Raw genomic sequence first — 25,245 nt, 5'->3', positions numbered from 1 at the left:
TTACATTGTACTATATCTATAAATATTTTGAGCTTGATTATTATATTTGCAAGTGTCCTTTACCATACACTCTTATAATCCTATTTGAGAGTTCGTAAATTTAATTTTAATCCCAGCTCTTATGCCTCAATTGGTTCAACTTCAAGCTTTAATCCTTCCAACTTCCAACTTTAGACATCCCATTTTCTATTCATGGCTAAGCATGTGTGATTGCAATTAAAGTTTTCCTTCCTCTTGAGGTTAGACATTTTGTACGCCAGATTGTTCCTATGGAAGCTTACGTTTCATAAAGATGGATTCATCAGCAAAAGGGAAGGCTAAATAATCCCACAACAAAGTAGTTTATCAAAGATTAAACTTTTAGTCATGTAGATACCAATTCATGAATTTAGTTGGGAGGATTCAAACAACTGTGGCTTGAAAGTTACAGATTATAATGTCAGTTGAGGAGCTCTAGAGCTCATAGTATATGTGAATTCTGTTGCTTTAAACTATCACTACTGTTAGGCTTCTCAGCGCTCTGAAATTCGATACCGAATTCAGAGGCAACTAAACATTAACTAGCAACGAATTCCCTTTGGCTTTCTCTCCTGCAGTGCTTCCTCTGGTTTTCTTTTCTTAATTTCACCCACTAGTCTCTTGACATGGGCAATGTAGCCATCCACATCAAATTTCCTCTTGCACCCAGCGAAGTTCATGTATCGTATCTTCCCAAATACTGGTCGCTCTTTCCAACCCTAAACAACGAAAATTGCGAACATGAAACTGTATAATATCAGTTTCTCGTGATCAAACTGAAAAGATGACAAGGTAGTCACTTGAGAAATAATCAAACTTCTCATGTTGGAGAACAGAGAGAATATGCAAGAAAAATAATCCCAGCAACTTAAGGTTCATCAATGAGGACAAGTAACAAATGAAAAGTGAGTATAAACCTGGTCGTGAACGCCGCAGATTGACCACATGCAGCCGACGTATCCATTCGGATCCCTCCCATCGATTTCATACTGCATTTACCATATCGATTAGCAATTTTCACTACTTCAATAAAAGCGCATAAAAGTGTAGATTAGTAATAATAAACCTTATCATTCAAGTATATGCAGATTTCAAGGGCTTCCTCAGGTCCTCTTGTCCACTCCAAGATCTTTTTGGCCCAGTACATTCTGTACAATGAATTGAATTCTACTATGACATTCCAGGGCTTTGGGAGCAGAAAATTAACATAAGGACAAAGAAAGAGAAAACGAGAACAAAAATGTTTCAAGCGGATGATGCAGGATTTTAAATAACATAAGTTGACACAACTAATCACCATTTGACAATTATCATGAATCAATACTATGACTGAAAATGTTGAATGTTTTAAATTTGTTTGTTGGCATTTCAAACAACTAAGTAGAATTTATATTTAACATATTTATTTATTTGTAGTTATTTACGATTATGACTCTAGGGTTTAGAGTAGTGCGCTATATAAACTCTCTAACCCTAAAGGCGCCGTTGGTGTATTCTGAAAACATTCTCTCTAATAATATTGTTCTCCCTCTGCCCATGGACATAGTTAACATACTGTTAGTGAACCACATATATCTGTGTATTAATACTTTTACGTTTTTTGTATTATTTAATTGTCAATTTCAGAACAAACTGGTATCAGAGCCTTGTTAGGATTTTTCGAAATTTCGCATTTGTTCGATAATTGAAGATGTCTGACGAGAACGTAAAAATCGACAAATTTACCAGGAGGAACAATTTAAGTTTATGGCAGATCAAGATGTGATCCCTGCTAAAGCAGCAAGGGTTGTGGGCGTCGCTGATTGGTAAGTCAAAGAAGGTTGTCGTGAATGACGTAAAATGGCAGCCTCTTGAGGAGAAGGCTCATTTGACGATCATGCTATGTTTGGCTGATGACGTCATCATTGAGGTCGCTGATGGAGAAACTGTTGTTAGTCTTTGATTAGAGTTGGAAAATCTTTACATGACGAAATCTTAAACCAAGAAGTTGTTTCTAAAGCAACGTCTGTCTCATCTACATATGCAAGAAGGTACGTCTCAACAAGACCATCTTGATGTATTAAATAAAATCTTATTAGATCTACGTAACGTAGAGGTTAAGGTTGATGATGAGGATGCTATGCCCCCATCGTATCAAACTTTCGTTGACTCGTATATTGGGGGGAAAGAAACTTTGACCTTAGAAGATACAAAGTTCATGTTGCTTATGAGAGAGGACCAGTTCAAGTACAGAAAGTCAAGCATCTAGGTTAGCTGCTAAAGGAAGCAAGGGACATAGGAATTCTGGTAAGCAGAAGTCGAACTAGAATAATAAGTCTTTGAAGTGAAAGAGTTCTAGATCAGATAATGTTCGTCACTATTGTAAAGAAAAATGGGCATTGGACAACGGAATGTCCTTAGATAAAAATGTATCAAGAAAAGAAGAAAAATGAGTGACAAAAAAGGAAGCATCCACCTCTGTTGCACAAGTTGAAATTGATCTTGAAGAAGTCGAGATCGATTTTGAAGGAGATCTAGCTTTCGTTGTGAATGAACATTAACATTCTGATGATGTGTAGGAGTCTTGATTCTAGGACATCTTATCATATGTGCCCAAATAGAGAGTGGTTCTCAACGTATCAGGAAATAGACAGAGGAAATGTTAGCATGGCTAATGGTGTTGTGTGCAAGATAGTTGGAATCGGCTCAAGTCAAGATACGAACACATAATGATGTCTTATACACTTTGAACGAGGTTAGGCATGTTCTATTAATGACGAAGAGTTTGATATCCTTTAGTGTACTCAATATCAAGGGTTACAATTTTAATGGTAAAGGTGGAGCAATGTATGTCTACAAGGGTTCTAAGGTAGTTTTGGAAGGCATAAAACGTGCAACACTGTATTTCCTATCCAGTTCCACAATAACAAGTAATGTTGTTGTTACATCATCTGTCGTTCACAAGGATGATATGACTAAGTTATGGCATATGAGACTTGGTCATATGAGTGAAAAAGGGATGCAAATTTTGTCAAAAAGGAATCTTCTATGTGGGCACAAGGTGCAGGATTTTCAATTCTGTGAACATTGTATATCTGGGAAGCATCATCACATCAAATTTCCAAGAGGTGTTCATCGTACAAAAAGGACATTTAATTATATTCAATCAAACTGTTGGGGACCTTCTAGAGTTGAATCTATTGGAGGCAACAGGTATTTTCTGTCTATAATTGATGATTACTCAAGAATGACTTAGGTTTTTATGATGAAAACATAAAAGTGAAGATCAAAAGACTACGAACAGATAATAGTTTGGAATTCTGTAGATCTAAATTTAATGAGTTCTGTAAAGCTGGGGGATTGTTCGCCATCACACTGTCAGGAATACTCCACAATAAAATGGGGTTACAGAACGTATGAATCAGACGTTGTTGGAGAGAACAAGATGCATGCTCTCTAATGTAGGATTGACTAGAAGGTTTTGGGTAGAAGTAGTAAATACAGCATGTTATTTGATCAACCGTGGACTTCACACAGCTATAGATTGTAAAACACCTTACGAGGTGTGGTCTGGTAAGCCTGTAGATTATATTTATTAAGAATTTTTGGTTGTATTGTCTACTATCATGTTAATGAGGGTAAATCAGAACCGAGAGCTAAAAATGGTATATTTTTGTGGGTTTTAGGGACAAAGTTAAGGGATATAGAGTCTGGTCACCTTCTGATAATAGAGTTATACATAGTAGGAATGTGATATTTGATAAAAAAAATTCATGCTTAACTCAACTGTTAAGCGTTTTGTGATGTCTACTGATATGAGAGAAAGTAGTAGTATTGATAAACAAGTGGAGATAAAATTCACTTCAGTTGTGAATGAATGACAACATCAAGGTGGAGAAGATCAACACGTTACTATAGAAACTGATGTGCAACTAGAAACTAATGTGCCTGAAACATCAGAATTTGTTTTGCCTAAAAATTCTAGCTCACAAATTGATCAACCGAATATAGCTCGTGACAGAGCTAGAAGAGTTGGTGTTGGACCTCCAATGAGGCATGGTTTTGAAGATATGGTTACTTTTGCACTACAAGTTGCAGAAGAGGTGGATCCTCATGAGCCATCCACCTATAGAAAAGTTATGTCATGTAGTGAGTCTGCTCAATAGCTCGTTGCTATGGGGGATGAAATGGAATCTCTCGACAAAAATCAGACTTGGGAATTAGTTAAACAACCTAAGGAGAGAAAAATTGTCACTTGTAAATGAGTCTTCAAGAAAAAAGAAGGAATATCACCTTCAGAGGACATTAAATATAAAACTCGAACATAAGAGGGAAAAGTAACCATATCTATGATCTAAGTTCTAAAGTTCTAAAGCTCGAGTTCTTGTTAGAGGGTTCACATAGAGGAAAGGAATTGATTATAATGAGATCTTCTCACCAGTAGTCAGACATACTTCTATCAGCGTGTTACTAACTATAGTAGCACATCAGAATTTGGAACTTGAGCAACTAGATGTGAAGACAACTTTCTTACATGGAGAGTTGGAGGAAGAGATTTATATGACCAAGCTAGATGGGTTCCAGTGTCCACGTAAAGAAGATTATGTTTGTAAGTTGAACAAATTTTTGCATGGGCTAAAGCAGTCTCCAAGGCAGTGGCACAAACGATTTGACAGCTATATGGTTGGACTTGGCTATAGGAGTCTATATGATTGTTGTGTATAACACAATGAAGCTGATGATGGTTTGATGATTTATCTACTTTTATATGTAGATGATATGCTCATAGCTGCAAAGCCCAAGTCTGACATTCTGAAATTGAAGAACCTTCTCAGTGCTGAGTTTGTTATGAAGGATTTGGGTGTTGTTAAAAAATCTTGGGTATGGAGATTTATAGGGGCAAAGATGAAAATATGCTTTTTTTGTCACAAAAAGGCTATATTCAAAAAATATTGTCCAGGTTTGGTATGTCATCAGCTACGCCTATAGATACTCCCAGTGCTGTAAATGTTCGTTTTTCACCTGTGCTTTCACCACAGTCTGAAGCTGAGAAGGAGTACATGTCTTGAGTTCCTTATGCTAGTGCAGTGGAAAGTTTGATATATGCTATGGTTTATACTAGCCTGATCTTATCTATATTGTTAGTGTTGTCAGCAAATTCATGGGTCAACCTAGGAAGGAGCATTGACAAGCTGTTAAAAGAATTTTTACGTTTTTTGTATTATTTAATTGCCGATTTCGTAATAGGAAAATTCATCAGTACTTACCTCATAAAACCATGCATCTTTCCATGGTAGACCATCTCCAACTGAGAAGCATTCCAGAGCTGAAAAATATTAATCATAGCAAATGTGAGTTATTCAATAGAAATAACAGCAAAAAATTGAAAGCATCAAAGCAACAAGCAGAGAAAAGATAATAGTTCTATAAGTTCTTGTATTAACTGGGTCAGCAGTTTGCGCCTTCTCCAGTTGCTCCCTCCTGAAAATTCAACAGCAGCTTCATAATTTCAATACCAATTACAATTAGATAATGGTATGCCATTACAGCAAAAGCCCACCTACGTGTAAACATGTTCTCGCTTATCCGAAGCATGGTCCATCAAGGTTTTACGTGCCCATTCCCAAGCCCCAAGCAGTGAATCATAGTGAGGTTGGTAGTAGCAGTAATTATCAGCAAGTTCCCTTCTAACAATCAACTCTTCAAGAAACACATCAACTGCCTTAAAAATTATGCAAAAGAGAAGATAACAGAAGGATTAGACAAACTAAACTAATGATTTAAATGAACATATACTTCCAAGCTAACATTTGCCGCCACAGTATTCCATTAAACAATAAAAAGACACACTAACAAATCTTTTCTTTGGATTACCTGTGGATTGAGTTTTCGAACATTCTGTGCTTCCAGGGCACAACGTTGTGCGGATATTTGCCCAAAATGCAAATATGGGGAGAGGCCAGAGAGCCCCTTAGGTTTCAATGGATTGTTCCTATCTATCGCATAGCTCTTCAACCTCTTAGTCAAAAACCCATCTTTACTACCCATCAATACTTCCAGTGCAGCCTTTTCCCCTGGTTTACACCATTCAATTTCAGGAACATCTGCTCCTTTCCTAGTAATAGGGAAATGTCAACTTCAACACATTGGAAAGTCATAATAGAATGCAAAAGAAAACAATGCTCTAACCTCAAGTTATCATCGATAAGTTTATCCCAATCAATAAACTTATCGGAGGAAGGCCATTTTCTAGTTGGTATGACCAGAGGAGGGAAATCAATAAGATAATCCGGGAGCTTTTTATTTATCTTGCCCCTTAAAGTTTTTGCACTGTATTCCAATTTCTCGGATGCAACCCAAATGGGTACCACATTGTGGGCATCAACTTCATGTACTTTAACTGATTCCTCTACCCTCTTACAAATTTCCTCTTTACACTTCCGAACTTCTCTTAAGGGTGAGAAGTCTGTGACTAGAAGTGAAGCGCCACATTCTTTAATGAAATTTGGTATAGTCTGTTCAGCTTCCCCCTTAAGGAATGCAAACCCTGAAAACTATTAGTCATGGTGATACAAAACTGTAGCAATCTTTCAATGCTTTGATATCAAACTTTCAAAATCTCAAGGAAATTAATGACACAAATTTAAAAGTCGTGGTGATTTATAAAGCATAGGTATAAAGTGTGACGACATAAACATTCGACAAGGAAAGAATCAAATAAGAAGACATCGACACACAGATTTACGCAGTTCATCAACGGTGTGTTAACTACATCCACAAGTAGAGAGAGAAACTGTTTCATTATCTCAAGAAGGAACGTCGTACAAAATACAAAGATAACTGCAGGTAAAGATTAGAGGGTATGTATATACCACCCCTAGACTCTAAACATAATACGCCCAAAATGAGAATTGAAATAATAATCTCTATATAACTTAGACTCCGTTTGATAACCATTTGGTTTTTTAAAATTAAGCTTATTTCCTCTCTATTTCTTACAATGATTTGCAAATTTCTTAAGAACAATGATTAAATTCTTAGCCAAATTCTAAAAACAAGAACAAATTTTTAAAACTAATTTTTTTTATTTTTCAAATTTTGGTTTGATTTTTTAAATCATTGTTAAAAAGTAGATAACGAAGGAAGAAATTTGGAAAAGGGAGATAGTATCTATAGGCTTAATTTTCAAAAACAAAAACAAAAAGCCATATAGTTACCAGTTGAGGCCTTAGTCATTCAGAATGTCAGAAAACTCATAACAGATTCAAGACATTTCTACGTGATGCCAGATCCTAGAACCAAAAACTAGCAGGAAGGGAACACTCCACTCTATTCATTCACCAAAATGTAGTTAATGCATCGACAGTTGCACAAAGTGTATATTATGAATTTAAAGTAAATCAAGAATTACGTCTTCTCCAGATTCACTAAAAAAGGATAACGGTAACAGACAACACTAATACCTAAACATTTACAGTAAATTAACTTGCCTGGAACAAGAAGAAACGCATATGAAGCTTTTCTTGAAGATCATGTTGAAGTTGTTGCAGACCCCTAAGCATAAACCCTAATTGCCGAGATTTCGCCCCCAAAAATCGATCGAACAAATTGAAGGCAACAGCAACAGGGACATTGGCTCTGTTGGCTTCATCAACAGCATGTATCAACGCCCAATTATCTTTCACCCTTTGATCCCTAAACATCCAATAAACCACCGGGCCCACAGAACCCGTTCCATCTTTCAGAACCCGAATCCGACCCGACTGAACAGGATTCGAGAGGGTTGAGACCATTTCTGTACGAATTACGGACAGGGCAGGGAACTGGAAGAGGAGACTAAGTTGCCGGTAGTTTGACCGGAAAAATGGAGCGGCGGCGCGACGGAGAGAGAGTTGGGCCAGAATGCAGAAATTTCGAACCTGCGTGAGATCATCGGAGGCGAGGAAAGAGAAGGAAATTGGAGGGAAATTGAGGAGCGAAGGTTGTGGTTTTGATGACAAAACGTGGAGAGTTCACTAAGGAACACGTGTCTGGTGGACGTTTTTATAGTTGAGTTTCATATTTTAAATTATAGAGGATGTGGATTTTTAATTTTTGGATATATCAATAAAATATTGGTATTGATGGATAGTTTTGTAGATAAAAAAAATATAAAATTATTTAAATTAATAAAGAAGTTTTTACTCTCAAGCTAAATTATAAATATTGTTATATGTATTTTTTTTCATATTAAATTAAATAGATGATATGTTTTTATGTTGTATGAACACTTATAAAAGATATCAATGAAATATCAATAGATATTTAATAATATATATTGAACTCTGTGATTTATTGTTATATAGACATATCGATAGATATTTTAATCTATTATTATTTATATGTAAAATTATAGTTTTATCCTAATAAACTATAAAAAAAACTTGAAAAAGTAAAATGACTAGATCGGTTTGGAGTTATGGTATATTTGAATTTTTCTTTTTCTTTATTCATAAACAATGACAAAATAGAGGATTGAGTCTTCAACCTTTTGAGATTGTAACGATAGTCTTCTCCACTAATTTATGTTCAAATTTAAATAATATCTTTTGTCATTACATTTTTAAATATTTGATAAGTTTTGCTAAATTGAAGTTTCATTTTGGAGAAATAATGAGAAAGTTTTAATTCTGAAAGATGAAAACATATTTGGTTGAATGTTATACAAATTCCCATTTATTATATAGTAAATTCTACATCTATAATTTTACTATAAATAGGTCTGCCACTCTGCCCAAAAAACCACACCCATTAATATTCAATATATCTTTATCTTACTTTCTCTCATTTGTCTTTAGCAATTGGCCAAAAAGGATGGTGTTTTAGTTATAGAGCTTTGAGTTCAACCTTTCAGTGTAAAGTGGTTTGAACTACACAACGAATCAGTTGGGTTGTTGTATCTTGGAGGGAATAGGCCAGAGAATATTTGCTACACCGATAGTTGATATAAAGAAATTCAATACACACTGCAGAAGGCTTGAATCTCCTTAAAGACAATGAGGTTTTCGTGCCTCGACCTAATTGTTTATGTGTTTATTTCTTAATGTTTACTCCATTTTCCTCTGTTGTTTATAATTCTCCCATCAATTTAAGGAGATTCCAAGATGGAGTCTACTATTGAGAAACCAAATGAGAATGTAGGAGATCTCAATAAGTCATTTTGATTTAAGGAAGCACACTTTAGGAGATGGAAAGGAAAAGTGTTGTTCTACTTTAATCTTCTCAAAATGACCTATGTTCTCACATAAAGAAACCCAAAGAAGATTGATATTAAAAGTATGGACCTTAAAGAGTTCATAGGACACCGAAAGAAAATTGAAGTATGAGACAGATGAGTAAAAATGTCTGTATTATCTTTTAAATTGTCTTGTTGATCATTTTTATGATTATGATGATACAACATGCACATCTATCTGCCAAGAATATATGAAAAAATTTGCTGAGTAAATATGATACTATAGAAGCAGACGCAAAAAAAAAGAAAAAAAAATATTGCAAGTCATTTCTTTCGTTTTCAAATGGTGAATGAAAATTTTGTAGTAGAGCCAACACAAGACTTTCAGATGATAGTGGCTGGAGTAGAATCGCAAATAATTAAGATTGGAGATAATCTTATTCTTGCCGGCATAATTAATAAACTTCCACCATCATGGAGAGAATTTAAAAAAAAAATGTGTCATAAGCAAAATTGAAATCTATTTGGAAGTATTAATTACTTGCATTTGTGTGGAAGAAGAGACAAGGGAGCAAGATACTTTGATTCAAGAAGGCAATGAAAATCTAAGATAAACCTAATATCTTATAATGATAAATAACGGTCAAATTCCTAAGAGTAGTCATTTAAAGCCAAAAAATAATAATGTGAAAAGAAAATTATAAATCTGAATGTTCTAATAAAAGATATTCAAACCAAATGAATAAGAACCAAACATATCTTCAACGCTCCAAACTAATTTGTTTTGTTTGTGGCCGAAGTGGCCATATTGCTCGAGTTTGCAGACTTCAAAAACAAGAATTTCTGCCGTAGGCCAATGTTACTGAAGAGCCAATTGTGGTTATGAGAAGTGATATATGTATGGTTCAAAATGTTGAAGGATCATGGGTTGACTTTGAAGCCAATAGACATGTTTGTTATGACAAAAATTGGTTCAAAGTTTATACTCCTTTTGAGGAGCCTAAAATAATAATGTTTGAAGGTTCTTATACCACCCTGGTGAGGTTGGGTTAAAATTCACGTCTGGAAGGATTCTAATTTTGAAAGACGTGCTTTACACACCCACCATGAAGAAGAACTTAATGTCAAGTTATCTTCTTAATAAAGTTGGTTTTAAACAGACTATGAAATCTAACCGGTATGTGACAACAAAAAAGGAAATTGTTGTTGAGAAAGGTTATGCCTATGATGGAATGTTCAAATTTAACATAGAGAATATCAATAAAGCATCTACCAGTTCAGTTTATATGCTCTCTTCTTTAAATTTTTTGCATGCTCGTTTATGTCCTATAAATTGTAAATATATGGGGATAATGAGTAGCTTTGGATTAAATCCTAGCTTAAAAAATAATGTTAAGAAATGTGAAACATGCCATAAAGCTAAGATCTCAAAAGGACCTCATAAAAGTTTTGAAAGAAATAATAAATTAGTAGAATTAATTTACACATATTTGTGTGAATTTGAAGGATTTTTAACTAGAGGAGGAATAGATATTTTATCACTTTTATTAATGATTTCTCAAAATATACTTATGTTTATTTATTTAAAATAAAAGTGATGCTTTTGAGAATTTTAAAAAATTTCTCTTCAAAGTTGAAAATCAATTTGGTAGAAAAATTAAAAAAAAAAATAGAAGTGATAGAGGTTGAGAATATGAATCATTTGAATTCAATTTATTTGTTGAATCATTAAAAATAATTCATGAAACTACTCTCCCATATTCACCTGCTTCAAATGGGGTAGCAAAAAGGAAAAATAGAACCTTAATTGGTTTGACAAATGTTATGCTACTAAAATCAAGTACATCTTTTAATATTTGGGGTGAAGCGGTTTTGACTGCTTGTCATATGTTAAATAGAGTGTGCCACATAAAAAGATAAAAATTACACATTTTTAATTATGGAAAGGGTATAAGCCAACGTTGGGATATTTAAAAGTTTAGCGATGTTTAGCTTTTGTAAGACTAATAGATCCTAAAAGACCAAAATTAGGATCTAAAACTACCACTTTTTTGTTTCTTGGATACGCAATTAATAGTACAACCTATAGATTAATTGATATAGAATATAATGTGATTTTTGAATCAATGCAATTTTTCATGAAGGAAAATTTCTTTTCAAGTCAAGAAATAGTGGGGTCAAAGAAGTGAACAAATTTTTAAGTTTGGTTCCTCGACTCTTAGTGATACTAATGACAACAATTCTCCAATTGACTTGAAGAGGAGTAAAAAAGCTAGAATTGTGAAAGATTTTGGTTCTGATTTTTATGTTTATAATGTTCAGGAAACATCAATTTCTTTGCAAAAAGTTTTAAAACCTTCATATGTACTTTTTTTAGAAAGAGGCTGTAAATAATGAGATGGAATCATTCATTTCTTTTCTAATAAAACCTGGAAATTAGTTGATTTACCACTAAATTATAAAACTGTTGGGTGTAAATGATTCTTGAGAAAAAAGTTGAAATCAGATGATAGTATAAATAAGTATAAAGCTAGACTTTTTGCAAAAGGGTTTAAATAAAAGGAAGATTTAGACTTGTTTGATACTTTTTCTCCAGTAACAAAAATCACATCCATTAAATTGTTATTGCAATTGCTGCAATTTTTTATATAAATATTCATCAAATTGATGTGAAAATAGCTTTTCTAAATGGTGACTTAGAAGAAGAAATTTATATAGACCAACCTGAAGGTTTTATAGAGCCTGGATAAGAGAGCAAAGTGTGTAGGCTTACTAAATCCCTATATGGTTTAAAGCAAGCTCCAAAGCAGTGACATGAAAAATTTTATTCTTGCAAGCTAAATATTGGTTATAAACCAAATGAATGTGACTGCATCTATCATAAATCATGGAAAGATTCTGATCATGTTATTATTAGCCTATATGTTGATTATTTGTTGAACTTTGGCTCAGATAATTTTGTTATTAAGAAAACAAAAAAAAAAAAAAAAAAAAAATTGAGCAGTCATTTTGATATTGGTGAGGAAACCTGGCTAAAAGATTTATTATATGAAATTCCAATGTGGGAGAAACCAATACCTCCAATCTTGATAAATTGTGATAGCATTGCAAGAACTAGTAGAGTAAAAAATTATTTTTACAATGGTAAACTCAAACCTATAAGAAGAAAATACAGTACTTAGAGATCTTATTTGAGTAATGGGATCGTTAATGTAAATTATATTAAAATCTTGTGATAATCTTGCAGATCCATTAACAAAAGCCTTAACTAGAGATAGGGTCTAGAACACATTGAGGAGAATGGGGTATATTATGTTATAGGAACACATTTGATAAATTTTACCTATATGAGTGTGAGAGTGGGGGTCGCTCTCTATGAGAATATGAGGCTTATTTTCTAACACATTCATGAAATACTAGGATCAACACAAGACCTTAAAGTACTAACCAATAAAGCTCATGTCAATACCTGGAGAATTATGTGTGGATAATAAGTTTTTTATTTCCCTTTAACGTTATAATTCAAGTCAGAGACCACTACTAACGTTGGAATAGAGATTATTATTTCATTAGTAATGGTTCAATGCAGAGTCACACCTTCATGATGTAAATTATTATTTTGCTCTAAAAAACACACCAACCAAAACTCAGTATATCTCTCTCTTTTAGTTTCTCATTAGCTCTTGTAAGTGCAATTGACCAAAAAGAAGGGTGTTTTAGTTGTGGAGTTTTGAGCACAATCTTTCAGTACAAAGTAGTTTGAGCTACACAACGTATCAGTTGGGTGGTTGTATCCTAGAGGAGACAAGTCAAAGAATATCTGTTGCAAGGGTACTTGATATAAAGAAATTCAATACACACTGCAGACGACTTGAATCTCCTTAAAGAGAGCGAGATACAGTGCTTCAACCTAATCGTTTAGGTGTCTATTTCTTAATATTTGCTCCATTTTCCTCTAATATTTGTAATTCTCCCATCATCTTTGAATTTAAAAGTAAGAATATTGAACTCTTTTTTTATTATTTAAATTTATATGTATTTCATTCTAATCAAATCAACCCCTAAATAACACTTGTACATATTTTGTAGCCAATAATTTAGAGGATAACTTTTTTCATCTTATTTAGTGTATACACATATATAACATGGATATAATAGGACGAAAAATCTCCAACTTCATTTTCTAAAAACGTGGTAGTTACAAGTCCAAAGAGTAAAACATTCTTAGCCATTTTTCAAGTTAGTTTTTTTTTCTTTTAATTATTATTCTCAATTTCCCTAGAAGTTTTTCCTTCCCAATGAAAGATGACCCAACAAATCAAAATTCAAGTTTAAGAATGTTCAGAAAAGGGAAATTATGAGAAATATATGTTCAGAAAAGGGAAATTATGAGAAATATATCTAAATAAGGCATTCTAATGAGAAATACTCATTTTGAAAGTTAAATTGTGAAAATGCTCAACACATTTGTAGGGGATGAGAATGATTATTTTAGTTTTGGATTATATACACCCCTTAAATATTTATGTAATTACACTCAAGTCATTGCGAATCATTTTTAGGTTTTATTCTCTGTTATAAAAAAATATCTTTTGTAGACTAAATAATTATTATTTTGTTTTCTGGAGTTTTCTTTCTTTTTTTCTTTCTTTTTTTTTTTCTAAGAAAAAGGGATAAATCTCGTTTGAATTTTGTTGTAGATAATTCGTGCTATTGTATCTTAATACAATTAGGGGTCGTTTAGTTTAAAGTTTTAAATATGCCTAGAAATTAAGTATGTCTGGAAATAAAAAAAATTATTGTTGAAAATCAAGATAACTGTGTTTAGTTGTACATGAGAATGTTATCAAAATTGTATGGTAGCAAATTAAGTTTGTATTTTATTTATAAAATTAATCATGGAAACCTCTATAAAATTTTGATAGATTAATTGATAAACAATAAATTCAATTCAAGGTCTTGAGCAAAATTAATTATTTAACTATCAAATAATAATATTAATTAAATTATTAATTATAAATATTTATAAATGAGTATTTTAGAATTAAAATTATTTGATTACATAATTTGATGTATTAATTTGATTAATTTATATAAATATGATGTATTAATTAAAAAAACAATCTAACATTTTGTGAATAAAAGACAATGAATTATAATTAATTAATGATAAACTAATTATAATTACTAAAAAACAATCTCATAAAATATTGATCATAATGACAATTAGTTAACTACATATATAATTTATTAATGAATTAATAGTATTAATGTCTCGATTCTTTATGGTTTGTTATATAATTAATTAATTAATTTATAAATATGGATTAGTTAAATTCAAATATTATAAATTAAAATTTAATGTAATTTTCTAAATTATAAATTTAATATTCATATATTAATTAATTTTAATAATATAAAATAAAAGAATAAATTCATGTGTTAAAAGAAAGAGAGGCTGGGCATTAAAAAAAACTGTCCTTTTGGATGGGTATGATCTATGGGTATAAGTAATACATGGGAATAGCTTACTCTCATTCCTAAAGCTTCATAACTTGTACCAAAGGGATGTATATCTCTTACCCATTTCTACTTTTACTCCCATCCTAATTCCTTCAATCAAACACTCCTTAAAAGACATTTTTGCGACTAATTAATTATTATATTTTGTTTTCAAAGTTGTTTTTATTATAAAATAAAATTATAATAAGAAAAAAAAAAAAGAAAAGGATCTCGTTTAGTTTTTCTTCTCTATAATTTGTGAGTCTCATTTTTACTCCCCATATATCTTAATATTTTTAGATGAACACTCTTTAATAAAAAATTATATATTTTGTATTAAGATAGTACTTTTACGCAGGCATAAAATTTCTATCTCATTACTATTTCCTAATATGTTTATTTTTAATTTAGCAAAATCTCCAATCATATTGTTCCAGCGTAATTTTTCCTAAATAACAATACTCAAATCTCAATTGAATTAATAATTTGTATTTTTTTTTAAGTCATTGCTACATAAATATATGTTTTGTTTTTTTAGGTTTGGTTATGCACCATTTGAAACTCTTGTAGCCATCTATTCCATGATCAACAATTTTAGCAATGAGTTCTCGATAGACTTTCATTGCATTCGATGGTGTATGCAAATGTACAAATTTGTGATGTCCTCATTGTCGGTTGTAAGCGCTAGCTAGAGAGTTGTGGGTGCATTTCTATCTCAACGAAGAAGGATGCAAATGAAACAAGTGAGAGATTTTCTGTTTCGATTGGGGATTTTAGATGAAGAGTTTTACGACAGAACTCAAAATGATGGGGTTCGATGATAATGATGGTTGAAGGAGGTGGTAGAGTGATTTTTTTTTTTTTTTTTTTTTTTTTGTTAGGTATTCGAAGAAGATTGTACACTTCACAAAGCTAGGGAAATTAAGCATTTTAATTTTGCATGAAAACTCATCATTATTTTTGCATTGAAAATCATATTTTTCCTTATATTCTTTCCTTTGTTAAGATAGGTCTCATAGACTCCATGCATATACTCAAGAGCACTCAAATTATTTATTGAATACTAGTATCAATTTACATGTAATCCGTATATTGTTGAGAAAATGGTATATATCGAACTGAATACACTAGCAAACTGATTATACCTCAATTACTAGAAACAATACATTCAATATATAATATTCAAACTCAAAGAAAGCCATATGATGTGACAATGCTTAAACATGAAAATAACCAAAAACTTCAAAGAACCTCAAAACCTTTGGAGACTCAAACCATAATCTAGGCACACGTCTGGTAAGCAATGTCTTAAAGACAACTATTCACTTTACACATGTTGCAAGCATACTACAGCGATCGTCTCAGCAAGATACAACGACTAACTCCAGTAAAAATGCAACTTCAAATTACTCGAATCTAGCAGAACTTTTTGGATAATTGCCTTCAACTCAATTCAACTCAAGAACAAAAGAAAGAATAAAGAAAGAAAGAAGAGACCTCTTCACTTTGGAATGAGATGTTTCAAATGAAGAACCAAGCTGCTATTTACATACTAGCAACTTAGCAACTCACTAAAATACAACATAAAATCAAATAAATACAAAAATTGAAACATTCGTCAATATTAACTCAATTGAGTTGTTACTTGAATAAAATCAAACATAACTCATTCAAAGTGAAGAACCTACAAATTCAACTTTTATACATGTTAAATGTGTACATGAAACATAGTTTTAATTGGAAGTTTCAATCCAATTTGAAAGTTTCTAAACTATGAATTTAATCTACACATCTAAATCCAATTTTATGTTTCAATATTCAATTGCTTTGCTTTATTTCACTATATATATATATATATATATATATATATATATATATCCAACAATCCCCCACATGAAAGAAAGTGAGAAAAATCAAACAAAAACCATTGAGAGCAAATAAACCAAATTATGCATCAGGAGAGGTGACTTCTGGACTTGAATCTTCCTTAATGAATATCTATCGATTCTACTAAAGAAATAGTGAGATTGAGCTCTGAACTATCCCTCTCATCGATGAATTGAGACAAAAAATATCACAAACAACTCGTCTTGTATTTTTGAGCTCTATACGTTTGTGTCTATTTTGGTCCTGGACAAAATCCTGAATTCATGAGAGCTTTAAAGAACATAAGTTATTTGAATGGTTCTCAGAGAAGTCACCCCACTTCTACTCTTATATAGGTGATATTGATTAAGAGCATTTTGTCACTACTCCTCTTGTAAAACAAGATATCAATATAACCTTAACATCAACAGATCACAGACTCTATAACATCATAGAAATAGGAAGAAACTATAAGTTTGTTAGTGTGTCAACTATGAATTATCAACTAGTTCGTCTATTGAACCTAGATATTGGGATCTCTAATCAATTAAGTTAGGTTATCATCAAATAACTCATTTCATAGGCTTTAGCCTCATTTTTCTCGATGTATATGTGATTTGCTCTCTTGACAACCTTTTCGATAAAGGATCTACAATATTCTCTTTCAACTTCACATAATCAGTGGAAATTATTCCATTAGAGAGCTGCCTTATCAAATTATGTCTACGTCTAATATGTCGTGAGATGCCATTATAGACATTATTCTTGGTTTTCATAGAAGCCGCTAGATTGTCACAATAAATATATATTGCACTTGTAAGCTTTGGCCATAATGGAATATCTTTAAGAAAATTTGAGTGTTTTTCAACTTCTTCTACTACTTTATCAAGAGCTATAAACTTTGATACGATAGTAGATTATGCTATACACGTCTATTGTGAAGATTTCGAAGATACAGTAGCTTCACCTAAGGTAAAAATATACCCACTGCTTGATTTAGTCTCCATGCTATTAGAAATAAAATTAGCATCACTAAATCCTTCTAGACATGTGGATATGTCGTATAATGCAATCCATAGTCTAGAGTGTACTTCAAGCACCTTAGAACTCTGACTAACCCATTCTAATGATCATGCCTAGGATTGCTGGTGTATCTTACTAACCTTCCTATTGAATAGGCAATATCAGGTCTTGTACAATTCCTTATCTACATTAAGTTACTAATAACTTTAGAATATTCTAGAAAAGATATACCATCATCATTATTTTTCTTCAACTTACAATTTAGATCAAATGGAACAACTGGCCTACTCTCAAAATCATCAAATTTTCTCAGCACCTTCTCTATATGGACTTCCAATTCCAGAACTATATGATAGAACATGGGATTGCGTCCCAACTCTCAGCCTTTGGTACACCTCAGCAGAATGGTGTATCTGAAAGGAGAAACAGAACCTTGTTGGACATGGTTCGGTCTATGATGAGTTATGTTCATCTTCCAGACTCGTTTTGGGGTTTTGCAGTGGAGACTGCATGCTATATCCTGAACAACGTTTCCTCGAAAAATGTTTCTGAAACACCTTTGAGTTATGGAGAGTCCATAAAGGTAGTTTAGGCTACTTTAGGATTTGGGGTTGTCCAGCACATGTGCTAGCAAATAACCCAAAGAAGTTGGAACCACGTTCGAAGATTTGCCTCTTTGTAGGTTACCCCAAAGAAACGAGAGGTAGATACTTCTATGATCCGAGTGAGAACAAAGTGTTTATTTCTACAAATGTTATCTTCTTGGAAGAAGGCCACATGAGGGATCATAAGCTACGGAGTAAGCTTGTTTTACATGAGATCTCTAGTGAGAATGAGACTGCTGAGGGTTCAACAAGACTTGTTGAACAGGCCGACAGATCAACAAGAGTTGTTGAGGTCAAAATGTCTAGTCAACCAGCTCAAGAGTTGAGACTGCCTCGACATAGTGGGAGGGTTCTGAACCCATCGGATCGCTACATGGGTTTGACTGAAGCCCAAAACATCATTACAAATGATGGGGTCGAGGATCCATTGTCTTTTAAGAAACAATGGAGGATGTTGACAAAGATGAATGGGTTAAAGCCATGAATCAAGAAATTGAGTCTATGTGCTTCAATAATGTCTGATAGCTTATTGATCCACCTGATGGGGTAAGATCTGTTGGGTGTAAGTGGATCTATAAGTGAAATAAAGGTGTAGATGGAAAGGTGCAAACCTTTAAGGCTAGACTCATGGCAAAGGGTTATACCCAGGTTAAAGAAGTTGACTATGAGGAAACATTCTCACCTTGCTCAAGTCTATCAGGATTCTCCTGTCCATAACCACATTTTATGATTATGAAATATGGAAAATGGATGTCAAGACTACCTTTCTTAATGGTAATCTTGAGGAGACCATCTATATGACTCAACCAGAGGGGTTCGTAGTTCCAGATCAAGAGTAAAGAGTTTGCAAGCTTAATAGGTCCATTTATGGGCTGAAACAAGCATCTAGATCTTGGAACATCAGATTTGACACTGTTGTCAAGTCATTTGGATTTGATCAAAACATTGATGAGCCTTGATCAGAAGTTGTCAAGTAAATCGGATTTACTAAGCGACAACTTGATTTAGTAAACGATCATGTAGTGTCTTGTAAGCGACAAACACGGAACTAAGCGATGAGCTAAACGATCGCTTAGCTTTTGCTAGATGATCGTTTAGCTTTTACTAGACGATTGGGCATCAACCTATACAATAGTTTTCAACCGTCTTCCACTTGCTCAATCGTTTGCACGATAGTGGAATCCTCCATCTACTGCCTCAAACCAAGTCCAAACAGAGAATACCAAGGTAGCCTTCTTGGTGGTGTCATACTCAACTTGACGCCGTCGAGGTTCTATGGAGGCCGTTCGTGCTATTGAGGTGTTCATGACCGAGGCGATCGCTAAGTTCAAGTTTGCGGTGTACGTGCTGCGGAGCGGTTGTGTTGTTCGAGCGTTCGAGGTTGCTGTGTTCAAGAGTTCGTGAGCAAGGAGCGTGGAGATGAGTCGATAAATGTTTGTAGAATTTGTCCTTGTTTATTTGTATTTTCATGCTGTAATTTCTGTAATGAATGCATAACCGTCTGTTTTGTTTTTTACTGTAATTTATAATGATCTATTCCGCTGCTCATGTAAATCCTCGTGTTCGATTTCCTTGATCCAGGACTTGAACAAAGAGCCTTACTCTCTTATTGGCTCGAAAGGGATTTCTGTTTATTGGTTGAACTATAAATAAGTTCTTCATTAGAGGAGCACTAGTACTTACGGAGTCAGAGGTAACCCAAGGGTAAAATGGTAATTTAGCCTAATTGGAGTTACGAACATTCATGAAGCACTAAGTTATTGTTATTTGTCTATATCCATGGATAGAGAAATATATCTGTAGTGAGAAGAGTGCAGTTGTGGATCTTTAGTGGAGTGTACCCACAATTAATGAATATTAAATAACTTGGTTGATGAGTTTAGCTAATTAATCTCATATCATTGGAGCTTTTAATCTACAGGTCCACCAGGTCCCTTTGTTAGCTCATTAGAGGATATTTAAGATAGATGATTTGAATTGTTCAAATTAATTTGAGGAAACCATATATTAATGTGATTAGTATATAATTGATCATGGTTATGATTATAAATCAAATTAAATTGGAAAGTAATATTTGAATAAGATTGAATTAATTAATTCAAGAGAATTAGGTTCACAAAGAATTAATCAATAGTGGGGTATTGCACATATACATACGATGTTTAATTGATGTGCAAATTAAATTAAATAAGTGTTATTTAATTAATTAATTGTGGAAAAGGAAAATAAGAAATGGATGAGGAAAATGGCTTGGCACTTATCTATATAGAAACCTCCCTATAGCCCCTTTAGGAGACACGGACATTGACAATACATAACATACAAGTGTTATTGTGCAAAATTTTCCCTGAGCTACAAAGAGAATCCTCTCTACTCTTCAAAACCCTTTTCTCCTCTCCCTCTCCAAATTGTTGGATAGCATCTATCTCTCTATTGGAGTCCTAGAGATAACAAGGTTACTCTCATGGTAGTGTTTGAGATTGTTCAAGAGATCATTTGTAATCAAGGTCGTTGGAGATTCATTCGTTGGAACTTAAAGAGTATTGTTCGTGAAGCTTGGGAATCTACAAAGGTAAGAGTAGTTCTAATCTTTTTCCCTAAAGTATGCTAGTTTACATGTTTATATTCTGTTTTAGTATAATAAATTTTCTTATGTTAAAATCGAATTGTGGGATGCAAGGCATTCTCACATAAACACTTCCTCTTTGGGATTCGATAGCTTCCATTAGTATCAGAGCCAATTTCTTGCATTTTCGTTCTTCATATTTTTTGAAACAAAATCCGATTAGAGGTGTGTTTAATATTCTGCACTTGGAATGTTTGAATGTCAATTATCAAGATTGGATGTTTTCGATTTTGTATCAGAGCCCAAGATTTTAGGAGGAATAGAGAATTCATGCATTAGTTTAGGTCCTTAAAGTGAGTCCCTAACATGTGTACTTATTAAATAGGTAAAATGTCGAGGAGAAGTGGCAGGCTGAGTAAAAAGATAGTAGAGGGGGATTTTGACCACTAGAGACCTTGAAATTAAAAGGGATCCAGACTCCAGTAGAAGAATACGTAAAGGTTCAATGATTCCAGAAATGACCTCAGAGAGTGACTCGAGTACCCCATAGGTGGGAACAAATCTTCATCTAGAGGATAGGGTGTTTGATAGAATCGCTCAGAGGTTGACGGCAAGTGTGGGTTTGGTTCAGCCAGACCTGGAGAAGAAGAACGACATTGAAACGCTAAAAACCTTAGGTGCAACGACATTTGATGGTGCCACTGATCCAGTGGATGCTGAGGTCTAGTTAGATCTGATCGAGAAATTTTTTAGTGTCATGAGATGCCTAGATGACCGTAAAGTCGGGTTAGTGGTGTTCCTATTATAGAAAGAAGCCGAGAGAAGATAGAAAGTAGTAGAGGCCAGGAGGGGTAGTTCAGAGGCTATATCTTGGCCGAAGTTCAAGAAAGTTTTCAAAGATAAGTACTATCCAAGTTCTTTTAGGGAAGCTAAGAAGGACGAGTTTCTCAGGTTAGTTAAGGGATGGATGATGGTCGCTGAATATGAGTAGAGATTCACGGAGTTATCACAGTACGCTATTCCAATCATAGTGAAAGAGAATGAGAGATGCAGAAGATTTGACAATGGAGTTATCACAGTACGCTCTTCCGTACTCTAGTTATTTCTACAACTAATTGGGTGGACTTCACTCAATTAGTTGAGACGACTACTAGGGTCGAATGAAGTCTAGCTGATGTAGACCAGTCACAGAAAGGTAAGGATGAGTAGCAGAGGATTCCAGTAGAATCGAGAGGTAGAAGTTTTAAACATCCATTCTCTAGACAGTTAGCTCTAAGAGGTCAGGGTGGTGCGAGTAGAAAGAGATCGAGACCTGTAACAGGATCAGCTAGTAGATCAGTAACTAGACATACTGACGAGTCAGTGCCCAGTAAAGGTAGGAAGCCACTTTGTGTGAGTTATGGTAAGATTACTCAGGGATATATTACAGCAGAAGGAATGTCTATTTTCAATGAGGACAGACGGGACATTTGAAGAGGGATTATCCCCAGTTAGCCCGTAAGGCTCAGACAGAGCAAAGAATAGTCTCCTAGACTGTAGATCAGCCTAGAGCAACCAGAGTGAAAGGTGAGGGTTTCAGTGGAGCCAAGTAGAAAGGCGTAGCAGGACGACCCCAACAATAGGGTAAAGTATATACAGTGACCCATCAGAAAGCTGAGGAATCTCCATATGTCATGACTGGTATAGTAACTTTATGTAAACAGTTTTCTTATGTATTATTTGATCTTGGTGCTACACACTCATTCGTATCTAGCATGTTTGCATTGCATATAGATAGAACGCTTGAGAGTATGCCTGATGACTTGTTTACCTCTACGTCTGTTGGTGATGTTCTATTAGTGTATGAATACTACACGAATTGTGAGTTGGTTATTGGAAATAAGAGTTTATGGGTTGACCTGATTTCATTAGAGTTATTGGAGTTCGATGTTACTCTAGGAATTGATTTCCTAAATAAGTATTATGTTGTTGTTAATTGTTTCAAAAGGGAGATAATATTCAAGAGACCAGATGAATAGGAAATATTATTTGTAGGAAGTAAAAGAGCACTTCTACGAAGCTTAATATCAGGAGTGAATGCTAGGAAGCTGTTAAGCAAAGGATGTAAAGCCTATCTAGGCCATGTATTAGTTTCACAGGATAAGAAGCTGAAACCCGAGGAAGTACTAGTTGTACACGAGTTCTTGGATGTATTCCCTGAAGAGTTATTGGGTTTGTCGTCTGACAGGGAGGTTGAGTTTACTATTGATTTAATTCCATAAATAACTTCTATTTCCCAGGCACCATAAAGGATCGTGCTAGTAGTGCTGAAGGAATTTAAAGTTCAGTTAGAGGAACTAGTAGATGAGGGGTATATTAGACCTAGTGTGTCACCTTGCGGAACACCGGTCATGTTTGTCAAGAAGAAAGACGGTTTGTATTGATTGTAGATAATTGAATAAGGTGAAAATTAGAAATAAGTATCCATTGTCCCTATAGATGACATCTTTGACCAACTGAAGGGAGCCACGGTGTTCTCTAAGATAGACTTGAGATTGGGCTACCATCAGTTGAAGGTAAATGAAGCGAATGTTCTGAAAACCACGTTCAAGACTAGGTATGGGCATTATGAGTTTCTGGTGATACCATTTGGTTTGACGAATGCCCTTGTGGAATTCATGGACCTTATGAATAGGGTATTCCTCCCTACTCGGATCGGTTTGTGATAGTCTTCATTGATGATATTCTAGTATATTCTAGTAGTAGGGAGGAACATGTGGAACATCTAAGAGTAGTATTGCAAATGTTTCAAGAGAATAAATTATATGCTAAGTTTAGCAAATGTGATTTCTGCTTGAATCAGGTGGTTTTCTAGGGCATATAGTAGTAAAAGCAGAAGTTAGTGTGAATCCCTAAAAGACGAAAGCAATAGTTAAGTGGGAACGACCCATTACTGTATTAGAGATACATAGTTTTCTGGGTTTGGCAGGTTATTACGGGAGATTTGTGGAAGGTTTCTCCAAGATAGCCCTTCTGTTGGCGTACCTAGCCAGAAAAGATGTGAAGTTTGAGTGGTCGTCGAAGTGTGAGCATAACTTCCAAGAGCTGAAGCAGAGACTAGTATCAACATTAATGCTTACTTTACCTACTTAAGGTAAAGAGTTTGAGATCTATTGTGATGCATCCCGACAGGGGTTAAGATGTGTGCTGATGTAGGAAGGAAAAGTAATAGCTTATGCTTCACGTCAGTTAAAGAAGCATAAGTGCAACTATCTTACACATGACCTAGAATTAGCAGTGATTGTTTTAGCCTTGAAGCTGTGGATATATTACCTGTTTGGAGAGCTTTGCCATATATTCACTAATCATAAGAGTCTTAAGCATATCTTTGATCCGAAAGAATTGAATATGAGACAGAGAAGGTGGATCGAGTTGATCAAGAACTATGATTTTACGATTGAGTATCACCTAGGTAAGGCGAACGTGGTGGAATATGCTCTAAGCTGGAAGTCAGGAACAACTAAGGTTGTTATCTGTTCAGTAAGAGGTTTGTTATTACATGAATTTTGAAGTGCCAAGGCGACTCTAATTCTTGGCCAGTCAGGAGGTTTATTAGCTTCATTCCAGGTATGACCTACCCTAGTTGATGACACTTTACGTGAGCAGTTAGGAGATTATGATCTCCGAAGGGTAACAGTAGAGGTAGGAAAAGGCCTAGGACTGATTATCAGGGAGAGCGGATGGAGTGCTACTCAAGGAAGGCAGGGTATGTATACCTAATGCCTTAGCACTTAAGCAGACAAGTCTGTAAGAGGTGAATAGTTAAGCTTATGCTGTACATCCAGGCAGTACGAAGATGTATAGATCATTGAAGAAGTCATACTGGTGGCCTTAGCACTTAAGCAGAGTATGTCAATTCATGTTTAATATGTCAGCAGGTTAAACCTGAGCGACAGAGGCAAGTAGGATTATTTAATCCACTCTCGGTACCAGAATGGAAATGGGAGCATGTCACGATGGATTTCTTGTTTGGGTTACCCAGGACACCAGCAGGTTATGATGGTATATGGGTGATTTTTGATAGATTGACAAAGATAGATAAGTTTTTACCAGTTAAGATTACTTTCACCCTATACAGGTTAGCCTATATGTTGAAAAATAGTGAGCTATCCAGATTTGAGGTTTACATCAAAGTTCTGGACTAGTATACAAAAAGCTTTAGGCACCAAGTTATATTTCAGTATAGCTTTTCATCCGAAGATAGATGGACAGTCGAAGCGAACGATACAGACGTTAGAAGACATGCTGAGAGCATATGTATTGCAGTTCAAGGGTAGTTGAGATACACATCTATCAGTGATTGAATTTGCGTATAACAATAGTTATCATTCGAGTATCGAGATGGCTCCATACGAAGCTCTATATAGAAGGCCGTGCAAGACTCCAGTTTGTTGGAATGAAGTAGGAGAAGGGAAGCTATTAGGCTCAGAACT

General features: G+C 34.2%; 1 protein-coding gene across 1 annotated transcript; it reads right to left on the bottom strand.

The window, feature by feature from the left end:
- Positions 1–341: 341 nt before the first annotated feature.
- Positions 342–8,007, bottom strand: LOC120068198 (photolyase 1). Its single transcript, XM_039019909.2, has 9 exons — positions 7,488–8,007; positions 6,187–6,527; positions 5,872–6,112; positions 5,562–5,719; positions 5,442–5,478; positions 5,265–5,323; positions 1,085–1,166; positions 936–1,007; positions 342–737 (listed from the first exon to the last, which is right to left on the bottom strand). The coding sequence occupies exons 1-9, from the start codon at positions 7,788–7,790 to the stop codon at positions 561–563; spliced, it is 1,470 nt and encodes a 489-aa protein (XP_038875837.1). The 5' UTR covers positions 7,791–8,007; the 3' UTR covers positions 342–560.
- Positions 8,008–25,245: the final 17,238 nt, after the last annotated feature.

Source organism: Benincasa hispida, chromosome 12 (assembly GCF_027475165.1).
Source record: "Benincasa hispida cultivar pf3 chromosome 12, pf3_genome.v1.1, whole genome shotgun sequence".
In the NCBI taxonomy this organism is placed as follows: domain Eukaryota; kingdom Viridiplantae; phylum Streptophyta; class Magnoliopsida; order Cucurbitales; family Cucurbitaceae; genus Benincasa; species Benincasa hispida.
Note: the sequence above shows the minus strand (reverse complement) of the source record. Positions and strands in the feature narration are given on the sequence as shown.

Excerpts from the sequence above, each read along its gene's own strand:
- LOC120068198 (XM_039019909.2), bottom strand. The coding sequence starts at position 7,790 with ATGGTCTCAACCCTCTCGAATCCTGTTCAGTCGGGTCGGATTCGGGTT. Across the intron at positions 6,113-6,186 it reads CTTATCGATGATAACTTGAG|GAAAGGAGCAGATGTTCCTG; the intron begins GTTAGAGCATTG and ends CCCTATTACTAG. Across the intron at positions 5,479-5,561 it reads AAGCGAGAACATGTTTACAC|GAGGGAGCAACTGGAGAAGG; the intron begins GTAGGTGGGCTT and ends TTGAATTTTCAG.